The sequence below is a fragment of the Dreissena polymorpha genome, chromosome 3, assembly GCF_020536995.1.
Source record: "Dreissena polymorpha isolate Duluth1 chromosome 3, UMN_Dpol_1.0, whole genome shotgun sequence".
Classification (NCBI taxonomy): domain Eukaryota; kingdom Metazoa; phylum Mollusca; class Bivalvia; order Myida; family Dreissenidae; genus Dreissena; species Dreissena polymorpha.
The window spans coordinates 88471540-88493328 of record NC_068357.1 but is presented as its reverse complement, the minus strand read 5'-3'; the positions used below and the strand labels follow the sequence as shown (position 1 = coordinate 88493328).

General features: G+C 36.5%; 1 protein-coding gene across 7 annotated transcripts in view; it reads left to right on the top strand.

Moving 5' to 3' along the window:
- LOC127875154 (sodium/calcium exchanger 3-like) overlaps positions 1 to 21789 on the top strand; it is a 216085-nt gene that overhangs the window by 56527 nt on the left and 137769 nt on the right. For 5 of the 7 annotated variants that reach the window (XR_008047310.1, XR_008047309.1, XM_052420004.1 and 2 more), the window contains 2 exons: positions 1395 to 1436; positions 7639 to 7781. Coding sequence is in view for 5 of the 7 variants with exons in the window: in XM_052420004.1 (XP_052275964.1) it covers positions 1395 to 1436; positions 7639 to 7781 (185 nt within the window). In the remaining 2 variants the exon portion in view is untranslated. The remainder of the gene's footprint in view (positions 1 to 1394; positions 1437 to 7638; positions 7782 to 21789) is intronic. The other 2 variants (XM_052420007.1, XM_052420006.1) reach the window with 1 other exon arrangement.

The following is a 21789-nucleotide window of genomic DNA, read 5'->3' as shown; positions in this document are numbered from 1 at the left end:
AGCACTCAGTTTTATGGTCTGGGTATGTCTGTAACTGACATTGTGTGTGCTATGTTCCTAGGTGGTCAACTTTAAGCTTCTCACCCCTTCATCTGGTCACATTTTTCATCCAGTCTAGATGAAACTTCATAAGAATGCATATCTTGTCATTATCTAAGAAAATTTGAATATGTGTCACTAGAGGCCACATTTATGAATCAATCTTGATGAAATATGGCAAGCATGTAAATCTTGACAATACCTAGGCAAGATTAGAATCTGGTTGATGTTTTTCCAGAAAAAAATGGCATCATGCAGGTCAAATCATAATTTGTGCTTATTTAAATTTAGTTAATTTAAAAACATAAGAAATGGAAAGTAAGGTAAATTAACTTAATACTGGTTCATGTCGAAATCGTAATGATTTCGATTTCAGAAAAAGCCGCTCCTGATGTACTATCATGTTTGATAGTTTTTTTTCCCCCAGCAAGCAGTTTGCAAGACTTGTGTTTCAAATGTTACATCTACTACTGGCAAGCCTTGCAGATATAAAGGGATGGTAATTTTCATTAGTTTTATGTACTCCTGTCATGAGTTATATGCAACCTTGGCAGTCTTTCATTAGATCTGCCACTGTGGCCCATGACTTTGTGAGGTATTGGTGGTTTCAGAAAATCCATTTAGGTCTAAAATATGTGTTATATTACTCATCTCCCAAAATGATAATTGTTTATGTTCCCCAGTCTATACTGGGAGTTATATTGTTTTTGCCCTGTCTGTTTGTTGGTTTGTTGCTTTGTTGGTTTACGTCAAACTTTTACATTTGCCATAACTTTTGCGATATTGAAGAAACAACTTTATATTTGGCATGTATGTGTATCTCATGGAGCTGCACATTTTAAGTGGTGAAAGGCCAAGGTCTTCCTTCAAGGTTTTAGGTCAAATATATGGGTCAAAATCGCTCATTTAATATACACTAGTATGCAATATTGAAGATCGCAACTTGATATTTGGCATGCATGTGTATCTCATGGAGCTGCACGAGTGATGAAAGGTCAAGGTCATCCTTCAAGGTCAAAGGTCAAATATATGTGGGGCACACATCTTGTTTTTATTGGTTTTAATTTTGATTGTCATCATGTTTGAAAAAACTGAACCAGCTGAAGTTTTACCAAAGATAAGTTAAGAATTTAAAAAAATAATTTATTATTAACTTCATTTATGAAAGATAATTCTTAAAGAATTATGTTTTTCCATGTCCTTTGTAGAAATCACAACAAACTCAATTGGTCAGCGGCAAATTGCAGCCTTTGTGTTTTTTTAATAGTAACAGTTTGCATCATCAACTTTGGCCACCTTTATAGTTCTCATCTTTTTAATACCACTATTAATATTTAACTCTTTTCATTCGTCAGACGAGGATACATCAGTTGCAGTTCTGCACAGGAAAACGGCAGTTAAGTAGAAGTGTTCTGGGCTGTATTATTTCCAACAGCTTCTTTATGCACCCTGGCTGATCCTCCCAAATGACCTTGCTGCTGAAGTGGTTCTGCTTAGCAAATAAGCCTGGCTCTTAAAACAACTGGGCTTGATGCATGTGCGTTTAGTGTCGTCCCAGATTAGCCTGTGCAGTTGAACTTCTAATGATGTATTAAAGGGATCTTTTCACGGTTTGGTAAATTGACAAAATTGAAAAAAGTTGTTTCAGATTCGCAAATTTTCATTTTAGTTATGATATTTGTGAGGAAACAGTATTACTGAACATTTACAGTAGTCCAATATAGCCATTATATGTATCTTTTGACTATTTGAAAGCCTAAAAATTATAAAGAGTTGCAACGCGAAACGATTGAATAATTTGGAGAGTTCTGTTGTTGTCGTTTAAATTTACGAAACTAAGAAGATTGCTTATATAAGGTATAAAATACTTATTTTGTGTATTACACGGCGGAATAGCCGAGATGGCTAATGCGTTTTTACTTCAGACTTACTCCAGGACTCCAGGGGTCACTGGTTCGAGCCCTGGTACCGGCTACTTTTTTTTCCTTGTTTTAATTTTATTCTTGATTTTTTAATGGAGCTTTTAAGATCCAATGTTTACATTTATCAATATAAAGCATTTAATGACAAACTTCAAAATATGCCCAAAACTGTGAAAAGGCCCCTTTAATGCAGTATAATGTTTAATATTGTATATTTAAAATTAAAAAAATAAATATTTATCCTTCTTTTGCTTTGTCATGTCTTATGTTTAGCAAATATAACAATATATATTGTTTGTTTGAATATTTGTTGAAGTTTGTTCATTAAAAAAAAAGGTATAATTAGAGTAGAGGCAATGATTTAAGGATAGTTTGCATGTTGCTGCAACATGGACATGAAATTGGAACATGAAAGTCAATTAGAAATAGGAAAACTACATTCTAAATTGGTTTGGTATGTGATGTTACTAATTATGTATTGTTTGTATCGTGTTTGTGTTGAAGTGTGTTCATTTATAACCATGAGCTGTGTGTATTAGTGCAGAGCCAATGGTATTTGCATACTTTGCATGATAATTATGTATTCTATTAGGGACTTTTATACACATACTGAATACAAAGTTTAATTATAGGAAAAATACGTATATTTTTAGACAGTTCTTTGTTGATGACATGTGAATCAACAAATGGGAAGGTATGAAAAGCAGCACATAGTTCTTTTTCGTTATTTTAAATGCACTACTCACTTTATCTCACTACTGGCGGAATTGGTCCTTGGCCCTTTGAGGGATATTTATATACCGATTTCTTACAAGAGGATTATAAGAATATTTGTAATTTGCCTTAAATAATGAACTTTTAATTGATATACTTAAAAAAAATCCCAAGCATTTAATTTATAGCATTTTAAGACTTGTGTTGCTGAAGTTTAGTAATATTTATTTTTTGGGGAAAGAGATATACTTTTTCCTGGCGAGAATGGGGTCAAATGGACAAGTGTATTCACTGTTTTTTTGCACAGTTTTGTCATGTTAACATTTTTGATAATATTTGTATTGATCAGTTTTTCAATTACATTGAAAATCATGGTTATTAGATTGAGGTATGGTATGTTAGATGGAGGGCAGTGTCAAACAGGTGGTTTCTGGTCAATATGTTAAGTAATATTATACATTGACCAATCTTGACATAACTTCGATATAGCAAGCTTGCATGGAACCCTTGCTTGGGACTGTGTATGTGGCGTGTGAAGTGAAGGTCAAAGGCCAAATGGCATATGCTCAATAATCTCAGCTTGGACAGAGGTGATACATTAACCCTTTCCCACGCAGAAGCAAAGTTAACCCATTTATGCCTAGTGGACTCTCCCATCTTTTTTAATTGGATCAATTTTTTTCCAAAATAAGGGATGTCTAGTTAATTATTTCTATATTTATAATATTTCTTGCATGACATTTCTTTAAGCAAACAGCCCATACCCTGATGAGATGCTGTATCATGCGGCGTCTCATCTGGGTCTGCGCTGTTTGCCAAGGCCTTTTTTCTAGATGCTAGGCATAAATGGGTTAAAATGGCTATGTGTGAACAGCATAAAACAAGAACAGCCAGCGAGTACATGTAACTCGCAGGCTGTTTAGGTTGTATGCTGTTTGCTGCTTATCTGAGTATCTTAGGGTTGGAAATGAAGCCTTTAAAACTTAAATCTAGTAAGAAAGGTATTTAATTATATTTACCTTTCTAAGGAACTTCAAATGCATAAAGATACGTATCCAAGTGGTAAAGGGTTAAACTTGTTAAGCCTATCTTGGGATTGCATTTAGCCCTTACAGCGCTGGAACTGAATTTTAAAGGCCTTTGCAAACAGTTTGGATCCAGATGAGACGCCACAAAACGTGGCGTCTCATCAGGATCCAAAATGTTTGCTATTCTGATAGTATTCTTTGAAAAAAATCGAAAAAAATGCTAATTTTAGAAATTCAGCAGACGACATTTTAGCAGATGACAAATTTCCCAGCATGCAAAGGGTTAGGGCAAGTCAGGTCAAGGTCTAGGTACTGTATGTAGGTCAATGTCTAGGTACTGTATGTAGGTCAAGGTCTAGGTACTGTATGTAGGTCAAGGTCTAGGTACTGTATGTAGGTCAAGATCTAGGTACTGTATGTAAAAATACATAAATAGTTTCTTGTGAACAATAGAGTTGTAATGCAGGTATTGGACTGAAATTGTGTTTGTTGGTGGCCTCTATGCAGACAGGTCAAGGTCAATGTTACTACAAGAAAATAAAATCTCTCCTTAATAATTATACCCTGACAAAGGCGGATGAATATAGAATTGGCGTTATCCGTAAAACAGAAATAATGTTTTCTGGAAAGGGGTTTTCCTTATATGTAAAAACGCCGTAAAACAGACCCGATCCCAAAGCAAACGGACCCAATCTTAACCCTTTGCATGCTGGGAAATTTGTCGTCTGCTAAAATGTCGTCTGCTGAATTTCTAAAATTAGCATTTTCTTTGATTATTTTCAAAGAATACTATCAGAGTAGCAAACAGTTTGGATCCTGATAAGACGCCACGTTTATTCCTTAAATGGCCAGGAAATGGCCTGATGTGTCAATATTTGATGATAAAAAATCCCAATTTGGTCCTTTTTATCGATAAAAAAATCCAATGTGCCATTTTATTGACTTAAAAAATCCCAATTTGACCAGACTCCTTGCACCAAAATAGCAAGAAAACCCCTGCTGCTCATTAATTATCCCCGCCAGAGGCGGAGGGATATTGTTTTGGCGTTGTCCGTCCGTCCGGCACTTTTGTGTCCGGAGCCATATCTTGGAGGTGCTTTGGCGGATTTCATTGAAACTTCGTATGAGTATATATATGCATAAGAGGATGATGCACGCCAAATGGCATTGTACACCATCTGTTAAAAACAGAGTTATGGCCCTTTGTATCTTGAAAAAAATCTTTTTACTATAGGCACTTTTGTGTCAGGAGCCATATCTTGAAAGTGCTTTGGCGGATTTCATTGAAACTTGGTATGAGTATATATATGCATAATAGGATGATGCATGCCAAATGGCATTGTATACCATCTGTTAAAAACAGAGTTATGGCCCTATGTATCTTGAAAAAATGCTTTTTACTATAGGCACTTGTGTGTCCGGAGCCATATCTTGGAAGTGCTTTGGCGGATTTCATTGAAACTTGGTATGAGTATATATATGCATATGAGGATGATGCACGCCAAATGGCATTGTATGCCATCTGTTAAAAACAGAGTTATGGCCCTTTGTATCTTGAAAAAATGCTTTTTACTTTAGGCACTTTTGTGTCCTTATCCCCCGCCAGAGGCGTAGGGATATTGTTATGGCGTTGTCCGGCCGTCCGTCCGGCTGTCCGTCAGTCCGTCCGGCACTTTTGTGTCCGGAGCCATATCTTGGAGGTGCTTTGGCGGATTACATTGAAACTTCGTATCAGTTTATATATGCATAAGAGGATGATGCACGCCAAATGGCATTGTACACCATCTGTTAAAAACAGAGTTATGGCCCTTTGTATCTTGAAAAAATGCTTTTTACTATAGGCACTTTTGTGTCCGGAGCCATATCTTGAAAGTGCTTTGGCGGATTTCATTGAAACTTGGTATGAGTATATATATGCATAAGAGGATGATGCACGCCAAATGGCATTGAAAACCATCGGTTAAAAACAGAGTTATGGCCCTTTGTATCTTGAAAAAATGCCTATTACTATAGGCACTTTTGTGTCCCGAGGCATATCTTGAAAGTGCTTTGGCGGATTTCATTGAAACTTGGTATGAGTATATATATGCATAAGCGGATGATGCACGCCAAATTGCATTGTATACCATCTGTTAAAAACAGAGTTATGGCCCTTTGTATCTTGAAAAAATGCTTTTTACTATAGGCACTTTTGTGTCTGGAGCCATATCTTGGAAGTGCTTTGGCGGATTTCATTGAAACTTGGTATGAGTATATATCCCGCGCCAGAGGCGGAGTGATATTGTTTTGGCGCTGTCCGTCCGGCTGTCCGTCCGTCCGTCACTTTTGTGTCCGGAGCCATATCTTGGAAGTGCTTTGGCGGATTTCATTGAAACTTCGTATGAGTATGTATATGCATAAGAGGATGATTCACGCCAAATGGCATTGTACACTATCTGTTAAAACCAGAGTTATGGCCCTTTGTATCTTGAAAAAATGCTTTTTACTAAAGAAACTTCCTCTGTCTTAGTTTTGAGTTATTGTCCTCCGTCCGTCCATCTGTCAGTATGTTCATCCGTCCGATTTGCACCCATCCTCAAACAAAGCATATTTTGGGGGGGATATCAATTCTATGAATTTGCTTGTTTGAGTTTGGATTGAGCTGTTGCGCTGCAACTTTGTGTATAATAATATTCACACCTAACTTGGGATTGCACAATTCTTGGAATTAAATTAGTAATGTTTAAGTTGAAACCTGATTACGTGGCGTTATCATGTTTCTTGTTTACTGTGCACAAATATTTTTGCCCATGTTTTTTGCCAATTTTTGGTGCACCAATATTTTTTTTCATGTTGTGATGATTTGTGCTCCAATAGCTTTGATAATTTTGCAATAGTTGGTGAAGCAATATTTTGGCTAATGTTGGAAGTGTTGGTGTACAAATAATTGTGTTCATGTTTTATTTGTTTGCACATGCACCAACATTTGTGTTCATGTTAATATTGTTTTTGCAACAATAGTTTTGCTCTTATAGAAATCAATGGTGCTTCTTTAGTTTTGATCATGTTGAAACAGTTGGTGTTATCATATTTTTGTTCTTACTGTAATTGTTGCTGCACCAATATTTTTAGTCATTTAATGTTTCGGTGCAATGTTCATGTAATGGTTCTTTAGTGACCAATGGTTTTGCTCATCTTAAAGATGTGATGCATGTCTGTGTGTGTTTTATGTTTGTTTAATTTTGGTATTAGGTTAGAACAAATGATTGACATAAATCATATGGGTGTAATTATTTGTGTTTACAGGTTAATCAATTACTATGAACAATGGGTATTAGGTGTAGCCATTATTTTTAAAGTTAATTTTCTTACCTTCAGTATTTTTTTTCTTGTGTAACCTTTACCATGTAAAAAAAGTTATGCACATTCTTATTTCTCAAAACAGTCAAAATGTTAAAAAGAGACCTTATAATGCATTCCCAGTCACATGTAACAAATGTGCTGGTTTTCCATTAGCTGATGTCAAGATATGGTTTACAGTATACTTTATAAATAATCTCTTGATCTCTGATTGATAGTTTTTATCATCTTTTAAACATCGGTAAAATAGCTCAGTGTGCCATTGACTAAAAGAATTGACATAGGTGCTTATATCTCATGCATCTGTTCATCAGGCAAGGAGCTGACATAGGTGCTTATTTCTCATGCATCTGTTCATCAGGCAAGGAGCTGACATAGGTGCTTATTTCTCATGCATCTGTTCATCAGGCAAGGAGCTGACATAGGTGCTTATTTCTCATGCATCTGTTCATCAGGCAAGGAGCTGACATAGGTGCTTATTTCTCATGCATCTGTTCATCAGGCAAGGAGCTGACATAGGTGCTTATATCTCATGCATCTGTTCATCAGGCAAGGAGCTGACATTGGTGCTTATTTCTCATGCATCTGTTCATCAGGCAAGGGGGCCAGCTCACCTGACGCAGACTCTGGGACGGCCGCGAACAGCACAGAGGATAAGCAGCTGCTGGAGATGGGCAAGCCACGACTGGGAGAAAACATCCAGGTCCGCATCAACATCAAGGAGTCCCAGGAGTTCAAGGTACGAATGTGTGTGAGGCACGAAGGAATGATGTGTAGGTTGGGACATAAGGGGGGCATTAAAACATTCAATGGTTCCAGAATACATTAAGGTCTCATCGGCCACTGGTCTAGTTGCCAAAATTATATCTTTGGTGAACAACTGGGCAGCCAAGGTAATTTGACCTTTTTTTTGCTAAAATTAATTTTTCATCTGAAAGGTCACAGGGGCAGGTCAACACATACATGCAGTCGTGAAGACGACCCAGGCGAAACGATGTTCATAACTTTATGAATGTTCATGGACGATGCATGAATATTCATGAACAGCACGTGATAATTTCATAAAGACTGTTTTCATGAACTGTTCATGAACTTTTAAGGACATATTTATGAACCATATGATAAACTTTATGAACAATCTGATTTCATGAAAAGTTCTTGAAAAATACTTGAATAAAAAGATTCATGAAGTTTCATGACAGGATGAATTTTTACAAACTTTTGATGAATTTTCATGAATCTCTAAAGATCAATTTTGTTTCATGAGAAATTCTTGAAAAAAATCCTGAAAAAAATATTCCATAAATTTGATGATAAGATACATTTTCATGAACTTTGTTATGAATTTTCATGAATGTATAAAGATTTTTTTGTAGACAGTAACCGTCAGGCTTAATTCTATTAAGATTCTGGACCAGGAAAACAGGTCAACTACAAACTGAAAATAGATTCTTTGGTATTTAAACTCGAATTTACCTGAAATAACACAAACAATCATTTCTTGTTTCCAGAAATTGCAGAAAAACTGCAGAAAAATAAAAATTTTAAATGTGTTTTCTTCGTGGAAAAAAAAAGAGTCACAAACCACTAAGTTAACGTAACATCGCTCCCACTCTTCTTGAACTTGTTTATTAGGTATTAAGATGTGAAAGAACTTTGGTAAAAATGCTATCACACACATAAATATCTTAGTATAAATGCATACAGATCACTTATATTGAACTGTTGTTTATTTAATTTGAAAGTAATCCTTGCGTGAGTGTTGTTACTATACACATATATTCCCATAACCAAGACGTTTTAACAAAATATATATTAATTAAGCAACATGAAGATTTAAATACATTAGCAGCAGATACTCCTGTCAAGATTTGTTAAAGGATACAGACCCAGCTCTAAGTGGCATGAGAACAAACCATAACTTGAATTTCAACCAGAACCCATGACATATAGTAATTACACCGGGGTAATCATGTCACATTGTTTATGCATTGCATTACTAAAATAAGCAACTGGCGCTGTCCAAACTAACACCAAAATCAGTTAAAAAATTTACATATTTTTTCTACAGTTTCAATGTGTCAATACTATCTCATTGTTTGCAAAAAATGCCGATGTATTTTTCATTTAAAAATACTACATGTACCGAGTTGCATGTCTATATTTAGTTACGGCACATGGTCTATTTCATGACACGCACACTTTTCATGCATGGAACTAAATTCTGTCAGTAACAATTTTGCAGTCTTATTAAATGCGTTTTTTACATGGCATCATGTTAAGTGAATGGCGCAGATGCATAATGAACAAGATATACATAAGTACAAATGTATTGTTCTGGGAAATGGTGAATTGGCTGAAATAATGTTGTTGCATTGAAAATAAAAGTTTGGAGACACTGATATTTCCTCTCTATTTTCATTTAATATGTTCTCTGACTCTTGTGTACATTTTGCTGTTGTGCAAAGTCTATTGGATGTTCTGCTGCAAATTGCCCAAGCTCTATGTTAATTACCAGTGCAGCCGACGCCCTTTGCTATCCTGACTGCGTGCTCCAAGCACTGTGCTTATTACCTGTGCATACAGCACCCTTTGCAATCCTGGCCATGTGCTCCACGCACTGTAGTAATTACCTGTGCATACAGCACCCTTTGCAATCCTAGCCATGGGCTCCAAGCACTGTGCTAATTACCTGTGCATACAGCACCCTTTGCTATCCTGACCACGTACTCCAAGCACTGTGCTAATTGCCTGTGCATACAGCGCCCTTTGCTATCCTTACCACATGCTACAAGCGCTGTGATAATTACCTGTGAATACAGCACTCTTTGCTTTCCTGGCCATGTGCTCCAAGCACTGTGCTAATTACCTGTTCATATAGCATCCTTTGCTTTCCAGGCCACGTGCTCCAAGCACTGCGCTACTGGTAATTACCTGTGCATACAGCGCCCTTTGCTTTCCTGACCACTTGCTCCAAGCACTGTGCTAATTACCTGTGCATACAGCACCCTTTGCAATCCTGACCATGTGCTCCAAGCACTGTGATAATTACCTGTGCATACATCACCCTTTGCAATCCTGGCCACATGCTCCAAGCACTGTGCTAATGATCTGTGCATACAGCGCCCTTTGCTATCCTGACCACGTGCTCCAAGCACTGTGCTAATTACCTGTGCATACAGCACCCTTTGCAATCCAGGCCATGTGCTCCAAGCACTGTGCTTATTACCTGTGCATACAGCACCCTTTGCTTTCCTGGCCACATGCTCCAAGCACTGTGCTAATGATCTGTGCATACACCGCCCTTTGCTATCCTGACCAGGTGCTCCAAGCACTGTGCTAATTACCTGTGCATACAGCACCCTTTGCAATCCTGGCCACATGCTCCAAGCACTGCGCTAATTACCTGTGCATACAGCACCCTTTGCAATCCTGGCCATGTGCTCCAAGCACTGTGTTAATTACCTGTGCATACAGCACCCTTTGCAATTTCTTGCCACATGAGCCAAGCACTGTGCTAATTACCAGTGCATACAGCACCCTTTGCAATCCTGGCCATGTGCTCCACGCACTGTAGTAATTACCTGTGCATACAGCACCCTTTGCAATCCTAGCCAAGTGCTCCAAGCACTGTGCTAATTACCTGTGCATACAGCACCCTTTGCTTTCCTGACCACGTGCTCCAAGCACTGTGCTTATTACCTGTGCATACAGCACCCTTTGCAATCCTGACCACGTGCTTCAAGCACTGTGCTAATTACCTTTGCATACAGCACCCTTTGCAATCCAGGCCATGTGCTCCAAGCACTGCGGTCGTTCAATGCGCATAAAACACCCTTTGCAATCCTTGTCAAAGCATCATGGCATCATCGCATATCTGGAAGCCAATGTTTGCATCTGTTCTGTACTGCAGGTGCAAGATTTTCATCCAGCACCCTTTTCTTTCCAGGCCATGTGCTCCAAGCACTGCGGTTGTTTAATGTGCATACAGCACCCTTTGCAATCCTTGACAAAGCATCATGGAATCATCGCATATCTGGAAGCCAATGTTTGCATCTGTTCTGTACTGCAAGATTATAATGAGTTGTAAACGATTTTGTGCAAACACTTTTCTTCTGTTCTTGAAGCATTTAAAATGTTGGCTTGGAAAATATTTACTTTTGTTTGATGTTCTCTCTTATTTAAATGGAAAATCACAGGGATACTAGTATTGGTCATGTCAGTGAAGACACTATTCTAGACCTTTCTGAGGCTTATCAATCTAATTTCTTGTTTTCTTGTGTCAGTGTCCTGGTAAATGGTTTCATTTGCACGGTTTCTCATATTAATCTTGTTGAATAGCTATAGTCCTCTCCCTAGTTAATTGTGTTTGGCTGGGTGATACAAATATATCTGGAGATGTTTCAGGGATTTTTTAGGAAAAGGTTACACTTGCACAAAAAGCGAAGCATGGAAAGTACTGGAAATAATTGAAATTTCATTTCTGATGTTTTAAGCTATTCTATATCTTATTGTTTACCATAAGGTTTTATAACGTTAAATTTGACAACATACTACAATATTTTTCATACAGATGTTGTATGCCGCTACAGTTTGAAAGAGGTTGTTTGAAAATTGGTCTTGTCTCAGGTAAAAAAAAGCTTGTAAACACTTCAGAGACAACATTTATAGCCAAGTCTTCATGAAACTTGGTCAGTACATTTGTCTCAATGTTATTTTGTCAAATTTAGAAACATGGTCACATAGGGGTAAAAAACTAGGTCACTTGGACTAAGGTCAAAATAATCAAAAGGCACTTTGATGAGGCATGGGTTCAGGTCGATTGAAAAACATGGCTCCTTTAGGCAATGTAGTTTTTCTTTTGTGTTTATAATTAACTAATTTGAACACTCTAAATGTCATATTTTTTATCCTCTCTTGAAACTTGCTGAGAACATTAAAGAATTGTGTTTCAGTCTAGTTCGTTGGTGTCCCAGATGAGTGCCTTAGGGTCTTATGGTCTTTGGTCTTCTTGTCTTTAAATCTGTGTGGATGGAAGTGTTATCACATGTATTGAACAAGTAAACACCAAGAGATATTTTTTATTGCATATTAGTAGCAAGGTTTTTAAACCTGCAGTGTTTAATGCTGATAAACAAATCAGATATTGATTCTTAGAAAAATGTTTTAAATGTGTTTTTTCAGTATTTACCCTTTCCCCGATAGATGCGTATAATCCCGAGTCTATCGATTCCCCGATACATGCGTTTATTACTGTCTCTATCGAATACCGCATACATGCGAATTTGGCCGTGTCTATCCATTACCCGATAATCCCGTATATTCCCAATGTCCATTTTCAAATGCAAATTCTGATTGATATTAACGACAAAAGTGCTCAAGAAAACTCATAAACACAAACATTCCGCCATTTTTCTAAAGTGTCAAATAAATTTCGGCATATGTTTCTATTTAAAGATTTGATGAAATAGGTGTCCAATCGGGACAATGGTATTCAAATTAGCGTAAATAACATAATGTGGTGTGCGCGCATCGTGTACAGTTATTGTTCTGTTACAAATTGTAGCCAGAAATAAATACATGTATATGCCCATGATATTTTCGTGTCAGGTCTTTGTTTGGACAAAAAGAGCGGGAAAATAGGCGTGGGTGTATTTATTTATAACAAAAACTGCGTAGCGCAGACAGCAACGTAAAAGCTTCGTAGTGAATTTCCATTTAAGTATTGGGGCATCTCGCAAATGATTTTGGCATTTTCCTGAATAAAATAAAAGTAATAAACGCTGTATCATTTTCATATGTTAGTTCCTTCAATATTGCAACAATTATTGTACTGTATCTGATTGCACGCAAAGTGCCGTGTACAGTTCATGAATATTCTTTTACAACGACCAATTAACAGCGTCATCTATATTTAGATTTTATGCAATATGTACAAGTCATTTTCTGGAAATTGGGAGAAAGTAAAATTGATTTTCGAAAATAGACCAACGTTTTTTTCCATTTAATTTGTCATAATTATTTATATTTTATGTTGTCTGTGTATGTTTGTTTGGTTCTCATTTATCTTATTAAAATTAATATCGTAATGATAAATGTTTAAAGCAAGTCCCGTTTCCGAGATCATTTACGAGAATTACTTCAATATATTTACTGACATATAAAATCATGGTTTTGACAGACGACACGTGCTAATCTAAAGTTGGTGTTTTTGTAATACACAGGATATTGGATTATCGCTGCTTGATTGAGCAATAAAACAAAGACGCAGTCGGCGGTTTTCAGTAGGCCTTTTGTACTGTCCAACATAATAATTAATAATGCATGTGCTTATCTAACATTTAGGGATAAAACACACGGGATACTAGACACTTTGGGCTTGTTTGGGCCATAAAACGCAATCCCGGTGGCTTTTTTCAGTAGCACGCGTGTCCAGAAACTAACTGAGATCGGGTAATAAAGCACAGAGATTATGATCTGAAAACTGCATGGAGTCTGAAATAAAAACAAAATGCCGACAAATCAAAAGATTAATCTCTTAATGTTACAATTCAATATTTAAAGGTGGGGTTCTCACTGCATTTCTTGTTGCATTCGCATACGCTTGTATTACTTGTTATAACTTATATCCTCGTATTATTTATAAGAATACAGACTTAAAATTTGTATGGTTGGAATGAGAATTTATTTCTCTACAATATTTACATTGACACAAATGATGTGAAATGCAAGAAACTGAGTGAAAATTAAGCCTAAACAAGACAGGTGTAACAGTTGAGAATGTTTCCATTATTTTCCCAATAACCCTATTGAGATGGTGTAGTCAGGCTTATCAGCTGTATATGGAGTCACTGTTATCAGAACAGCAGGACTGGTATTGGCCTGGAGTAGCAGATCAGATAAGAGGTCTATCAGGGAAAGGGTTAAGTAACAAAAAATGATGTTGCTTGTAATGACAAAGTTATGGTTTGTTTTGATCCATTATTGTTCAGAAGTTGAAGATGTGGACACGTTCATTGAGCACTAAGGGTCCTCATTCCGAAGGGCAGCTCATAAAATATTTACATACACAGCTGCCTTCAATAATTTAATTGTTAACACATAATGGAATATAGTAATTACTGCAAAGAATTACGTTTGAATTGTTGGTCAGAAATTAGACTACATTCACTTATGTATTCCTCCAAGCTTCATTGAAAAAATGGCACACCCTGTCAATAGGGCATTATTGTTTTTACAACCAAAAACTTGGTCTGTAGTTAACGGTTTAAGAACTTGGAATCTTGAAGTAATCTTGAGACACAATTGGTAAGAAAGAAGACACTTGTACCTCTGATCAATACTGAACAGAAAGTTATAACAAGGCAGAACTAAAAAAAAAATTGGTCACTTTCATGTAGTCTCAACAGATTAAGAATTTGGCAGTGTTAAATATTTTTATGGGTACCTTTGCAGGATAATTATGTAATTGTTTTAAGCTACTGCTGCGTAGGTTTGACTCTTGTTAAAATGTGTGCATCCATCACCTTTTAATAATCTCTGCCTTGTTGCTCTGTTAGAAAAGTTGCAATTCTTCGAAGGATTTCTCATCATTGAACATGCTGTACTATGATGTAAAAAATGCCTGATTGTTATTCTTACACACCCACTTGCTGTTTGTAACTCAGGACCAGAACTTTAAGAAACTGTATAAACAGTTATTCTACAATGTAATTATACCTCAAGCCCCATGGGTCCATACTACTTCAGAGCAATTAATCATCTAAAGGAGGACAAACCTCTTGATGTTTGTTTTGAGACCATTCATGATTCTGAACATTTATGATCAGAGAGAATAGTTGCTGATCAGCCAGATTGTTAGAGCAATCTCAGACAATTGCAGGTCAGTTATTTAAGAGGCATAGGCAAATTGAGATATTAATATACATTGATGAAACCTGAGGTTATGCCGCACTGATGTTTTGTGACTGAAATGACCTACAGTCATGCCATACTAATGCTTATCACAAAATAAACAAAAAAAGTAAGACAAGGACAACACAAAGAATAAAGAAAAAGGTAGTATACAATAAAATGGAATGTTCTTTTTTGATTGCATGACACCAACTCTGTGGCATACTTTCTGTCTTTTGATGGCTCAATTATGTTGTCTTTGTAGAACATCCAACCATTGCTTTGTTGTCTTTATTGATTAAAGATATTCTTGTGCACACAACAGGCTTTATGGTTTCTTGCTTTTAATTGATTGGAGGTTATTCTTACTTGATACATTATGACTGTAAAATCACTCGAATGAGTTCTTTTGTTGTTGCATTATAGTGTAGTAGAGCTTTTGTATGGAGTTGGGGGACAGAATTTATATTTGTGAGAATAAACAAAAAGAAACTAAAATAATTCATGTTTAAGAACAAATGGATAAAAAAAATGTTTTACAGGGGTGTCAATTTTCCGGATTATTCCAGAAATCCAGATTTGATCCGCTCAGGGTCGATTTTGAGAAGAAAGTAAAATGCTAACACAAGAAGTGTAATATTTGTTTCAGAGATTAGTTTTTCAAGTTTTCTCAAATTTGATGAGTTACCTAAATTCTTACCCTGCTGGCAAAATTATGATAATTTTTGCAGAACACATCTCAAACTTTCATATCCATTAATTCAAGATACATCTCCATTCAGAAACAGCACAACAGGATTGATATGATGCTGTTGACAAATTCGGTATTGATCTACTTTAAATATAAATGGATGGTGCAACCTTACAAAGAATTATTTTATCCCAGCCATTCAGAATGGTGAATAGACTTAGGACAGAAAGGTTGGTACTTCTCCCATGTTGTTTGCAGGCATTTTTCCTCATTAACAAGGCACTATTTCCAACTTGCAAATGACCCTTTGACAGCACTTTTCTGTCATAATTGCTCAGGAGAACCAATTAGTGTCATTAAATGCCATAATGATTCTTGGAGATTGAACAAACAAGTCCTCAAAGTGTTACTAACTACCTACTAAATTAGGTGTTGCAGAAGCAATTTTTCTAACCATTATTTTTTTCAGAATTGAGTTGCAAACAGTTTTTTTTCACAATACATTATTCCAAGATCCTTAAAATTTATACTACAAGGCAAATCTGTTTTGTTAACGACTTGAAAAGGCTTTCTTGTTGCATGGTTTCATCTTAGACAAAAACTCCCAACATTATACAGTTGAAGATTTATGAAAACTTGAAATTTTAAATACTGGAATTATTTCTGCTTTTTATGTACAAATTTTTCCTTACCATACTCATTTCAAATTGAAATTCAAGGCTTAAAATAAAACATAATATTGAATTTTCCATGTAAAAATGCCATAACCGTAGAAGTCTCTTAAATGTAAATTCTTAATATGTGATGTGCTCAGACAAACCTGATGTGCTCAGACTAAAACTATTGGGTGATAGACCTTTGGCATGCAATGATTGGTTTAATGCAAAAAATATACTGCACTATACATACTTTCTTGTTCAGTGCTAATAAACTCATGTGATTTGAATGTTTTATGTTGTCATGGTTATTTTTAACCAGGTTTTCAGAAGGAAAGAACTCTGGTTATTAGATTGACGAATGTCGGCGGGCGGGCGGGCGGAACAAGCTTGTCCGGGCCATAACTTTGTCGTTCATTGTGAGATATTTAAATCATTTGGCACATTTGTTCATCATCATTAGACGGTGTGTCGCGCGAAAGAATTACGTCAATATCTCCAAGTTCAAGGTCACACTTTGAGTTCAAAGGTCAAAAATGGCCAAAAATGAGCTTCATTGGACGGTGTGTCGCGCGAAAGAATTACGTCAATATCTCCAAGGTCAAGGTCGCCACAACTAAAAAAAGATTGATTTTAAACAAGGGGGTAACTTTGAACAATCAGTAACCATGCACATTGTTGTGTTGGTCTCCCTTTATAAGACTTTTTTTTTAGCTCACCTAAGCACAACCTGCTCATGGTGAGCTTTTGTGATCGCCTTTTGTCAGTCGTCCGTTGTCTGTTGTCCGTCATGCGTTGTGCAACGTCAACATTTGCCTTGTTCACTCTCTAGAGGCCACATTTATTGTCCAATCTTCATGAAATTTGGTCAGAAGATTGGTTTCAATGATATCTTGGATGAGTTCGAAAATGGTTACTTTTGCTTGAAAAACATGGCTGCCAAGGAGCGGGGCATTTTTCTTAATATGGCTATATTTGGCTGTAGTAAAATCTTGTGAACACTCTAGAGGCCACATTTATTGTCCAATCTTAAAGAAACTTGGTCATGAGAAGATTCATCCCAATAATATCTTGGACGAGTTCGAAAATGATGCCAGTTGGTTGAAAAACATGGCCGCCAGGGGGCGGGGCATTTTTATGTCCCCACTATAGTAGTGGGGGACATATTGTTTTGGCCCTGTCTGTTGGTCTGTTGGTTGGTCTGTTGGTTGGTTGGTTTGCGCCAACTTTAACATTTGCAATAACTTTTGCAATATTGAAGATAGCAACTTGATATTTGGCATGCATATGTATCTCATGGAGCTGCACATTTTGAGTGGTGAAAGGTCAAGGTCAAGGTCATCCTTCAAGGTCAAAGGTAAAATATTTGGGTCAAAATCGCTCATTTAATGTACACTTTTGCAGTATTTCAATATTCAAGATAGCAACTTGATATTTGGCATGCATGTGTATCTCATGGAGCTGCACATTTTGAGTGGTGAAAGGTCAAGGTCAAGGTCATCCTTCAAGGTCAGATGTCAAATATATGTGGCCAAAATCGCTCATTTTATGAGCACTTTTGCAATATTGAAGATAGCAACTTGATATTTGGCATGCATGTGTAATTCATGGAGCTGCACATTTAGAGTGGTGAAAGGTCAAGGTCAAGGTCATCCTTCAAGGTCAGAGGTCAAATATATGTGGCCCAAATCGCTAATTTTCTGAATACTTTTGGAATATTGAAGATAGCAACTTGATATTTGGCATGCATGTGTATCTCATGGAGCTGCACATTTTTAGTGGTGAAAGGTCAAGGTCAAGGTCATCCTTCAAGGTCAAATATATGGGTCAAAACTGCTCATGTAATGTCACTTCTGCAATATTGAAGCTAGCAATTTTATATTTGAAATGCATGTGTATCTCATGGAGCTGCACATTTTGAGTGGTGAAGGGTCAAGGTCAAGGTCATCCTACAAGGTCAAGGTCATCCTACAAGGTCAAACGTCATATAGGGTGATATTGTGTTTCACAAACGCATCTTGTTCCTTATATGGCTGTAGTAAAACCTTGTTTACACTCTAGAGGCCACATTCATTGTCCAATCTTGATGAAATATGGTCAGAAGATTTGTCTTAATGATATCATGGATGCGTTCGAAAATGGTTACAGTTTGCTTGAATAACATGGCCGCCAAGGGGCGGGGCATTTTTCCTTATATGGCTATATAAGGCTATAGAAAAATCTTGTTAACACTCTAGAGGCCACATTTATAGTCCGATCTTCATGAAACTCGTTCAGAAGATTCATCCCAATAATATCTTGGACGAGTTCAAAAATGATGCCAGTTGGTTGAAAAACATGGCCACCACAGGGGCGGGGCTATTTTCCTTATATGGCTATAGTAAAACTATGTTAACACTCTAAAGGTTACATTTATTTTTCGATCATCATGAAACTTGGTCAGAAGATTTGTCCAAATGCTATCTTGGATGAGTTTGAAAATGGTTTTGGTTGCTTTAAAAACATGGCCACAAGGGGGGGGGGGGCATTTTTCCTTATATATGGCTATAGTAAAACCTTGTTAACACTCTAGAGGCCACATTTATTGTCCAATCTTCATGAAATTTGGTCAGAAGATTGGTCTCAATAATATCTTGGATGATTTCGAGAATAATTATGTTTGCTTAAAAAAAAAGGCTTCCAAGGGTCAGGGCATTTTTCCATATATTGCTATAGTAAAGTCTTGTTAACACTCTAGAGGCCACATTTACTCTCCGATTTTCGTGAAACTTGGTCAGAAGATTCATCCCAATAATATCTTGTAAAAGTTGAAAAATGATGCCGGTTGGTTGAAAAACATGGCTGCCAGGGGGCGGGGCATTTTTCCTTATATGGCTATAGTAAAACCTTGTTAACACTCTAGAGGCCACATTTATTTTCCGATCTTCGTGAAACTTGGTCAGAAGATTTGTCCCAATAATATCTTGTTATCTCAGGTGAGCCACTTTGGGCCTTTCAGGCCCTCTTGTTTCAAATTGAAATCAAGGTCGCCACGAGTAAAACTAGATTGAATCTTATACAAGGCGGGTAACAATACACATTTGAATTTTTTCCCTTTATCAGACTTTTTTTTCAAAATGAAAACCTGGTTTTGTGACAATTTTGTCCCTTATTGCTTTTATCGCTTGTCGTCCTTCTTTCTGCTGTTACCTTGTTCTGGCAGTTAAATCTCTGATAATGTTTAGGAAAGGAAAAAACTGGTTATTAGATTGGCGAATGTCGGCGGGTGGACGAAACAAGCTTGTCTGGACCATAACTTTATCGCTCATTGTGAGATATTAAAATCATTTGGCACATTTGTTCACCATCATTAGACGGTGTGTCCCGCTAATGAATTACGTCGCTATCTCCAAGGTCAAGGTCACACTTTGAGTTCAAAGGTAAATAATGGCTAAAAATGAGCTTGTCCAAGCCATAACTATGTCATTCATTGTGAGATTTTAAAATCATTTGGCACATTTGTTTACCATCATTGGACGGTGTGTCGGGCGAAAGAATAACGTCAATATCTCCAAGGTCAAGGTCACCATGACTAAAAATAGATTGATTTTAAACAAGGGGGTAACTTTGAACAATCAGTAACAATGCACATTGTTGAGTTGGTCTCCCTTTATCAAACTTCTTTTTCAAATTGAAATCAATGTAGCCACGAGTAAAAATAGATTGAATCTTACACAAGGGGGGTAACAATGCACATTTTGAATTGTCTCCCTTTATCAGATTTTTTTTCAAATTGAAAACCTGGTTTTGTGACAATTTCGTCCCTTGTTATTGCTTGCTTGTTGTCCTTCTTTCTGCTTTAACCTTTTTCTGGCAGTTAAATCTCTGATAATGTCTAGGAAATCTTTTCATTAAATTAGTGTTTTGTATGCTGACCATTAAATACAGCATTTTCAGTAGGTTTATCGTTTCTTTGTTGCTTTCATCAGTATTCTTTAATGATGTAAATGTTTAGTAGTGTGTGTGTAAATGCCCATATTTATAGCTTTCACCATCTGTGCATAGCTTAATTTCAATCTTGACTCCATTTATATTAATGGTGCAGCTTATTTTCACTTCTTCTCTCCTTGCTTTGTCTTGTTCACTAAAGTTTGTGCTAACAAGTGGGTTTAGGTAAAAAAAAATCTTAGCATGAAAAGTTGCTTGGAGTCTAAATAAGAAAATAATAGTTAAGTTATAACGTTATGACATGGTTAAAATAAGTAAGTAATTTTGTGAATGAGATTGTATTGAACAAAATAACTGAGAACTTGAAAAATCATTATTAAAACTAAGGAGTGTGAAAGCACAATGTATGAAAGCTATTTAATTTTTTCTAGCTGTTATTTAAAAATGTGTGTGGAATATAGTGATATAGGACAGGACACTTAAGAAAAATAAAATCTGCCTGTCTGTATTGCAAGCAAAAAAAAACCTATTCAGAAGTCCTGCACCAGCTTAATAAGCTACATAAATAAACCAAGTGTTTGTTCTGGCAAATGGGGCTTTGTCTGTAATCCTCTGTTGGCAATTAACACCAATGTGTGTAGCTACTTTTTCCTCTATATTGTTCATTTACTATGTTTCTTAATCTTGTGTGTATTTTGTTTTCTTTGTGAAAAAGTTCTGCTGCATATATTGCCCCAATGAGAGAGATGATTGCATGTACATACAGCATCATTTGCCATGCTGGTCATGGCCATCATAACATATCTGGAAGTCATACATCGCTTTTTTTATGCTGCAGGTTCCTGATTATCATGATTTTCTAAAGTTTTTATAATGGGAAACACTTAAGCTCATCTGAGCACAATGTGAGCTTTTGTTATAGCCTTTAATCTATTGTGTGCCGTCCGTCATTCGCGTCAACAATTACCTTGTTCACATGTGTCCTAATGATATATTGGACTAGTTCCAAGAAAATGGTTCCAGTTGGTTGAAATGGTTCAAGTTGGTTGAAAAACATGTCTGCCAGAAGGCATTGCAGTTTTTCTTATATAGCTTGAGTAAAACCTTGTATTGCAGTCTTAATGAAATTTTGTCAGATTGAGACTAATGTTCTTATGACTTCAAGGTTGAGTTAGAAAATTCTTCTGATTTGTTGAAAAACATGGCTACAGTGGGGTGGGGCAAATTTCCTTATTGACTATAGTGAAAACTTGTTGAAGCAATATTTGCCACATTTGTTGGCCAATCTTCATGGAACTTGGTTAGAATATTTGTCGAAATGAAATCTCAGCTGAGATGGAAACTGCGTCATCTGAGCTCAAAAACCAGGTCAAGAGGTCAAATAAAATTCCAATGTAATTACTCTAGGAGTCACATCTTTGGTCCAATCTTCATTAAATCAGCTTGCACTTTTTCAGAAAAGTCTAGGTCCTTTGGGTCTCAACTGAGCCTGTAGGGCCTATGACCCTCTTATTACTTTTGTTTGATATGTCCTCTTTTAAAAGCGAAAAGACAATAATATATTGGAGGATTTGGAGTAT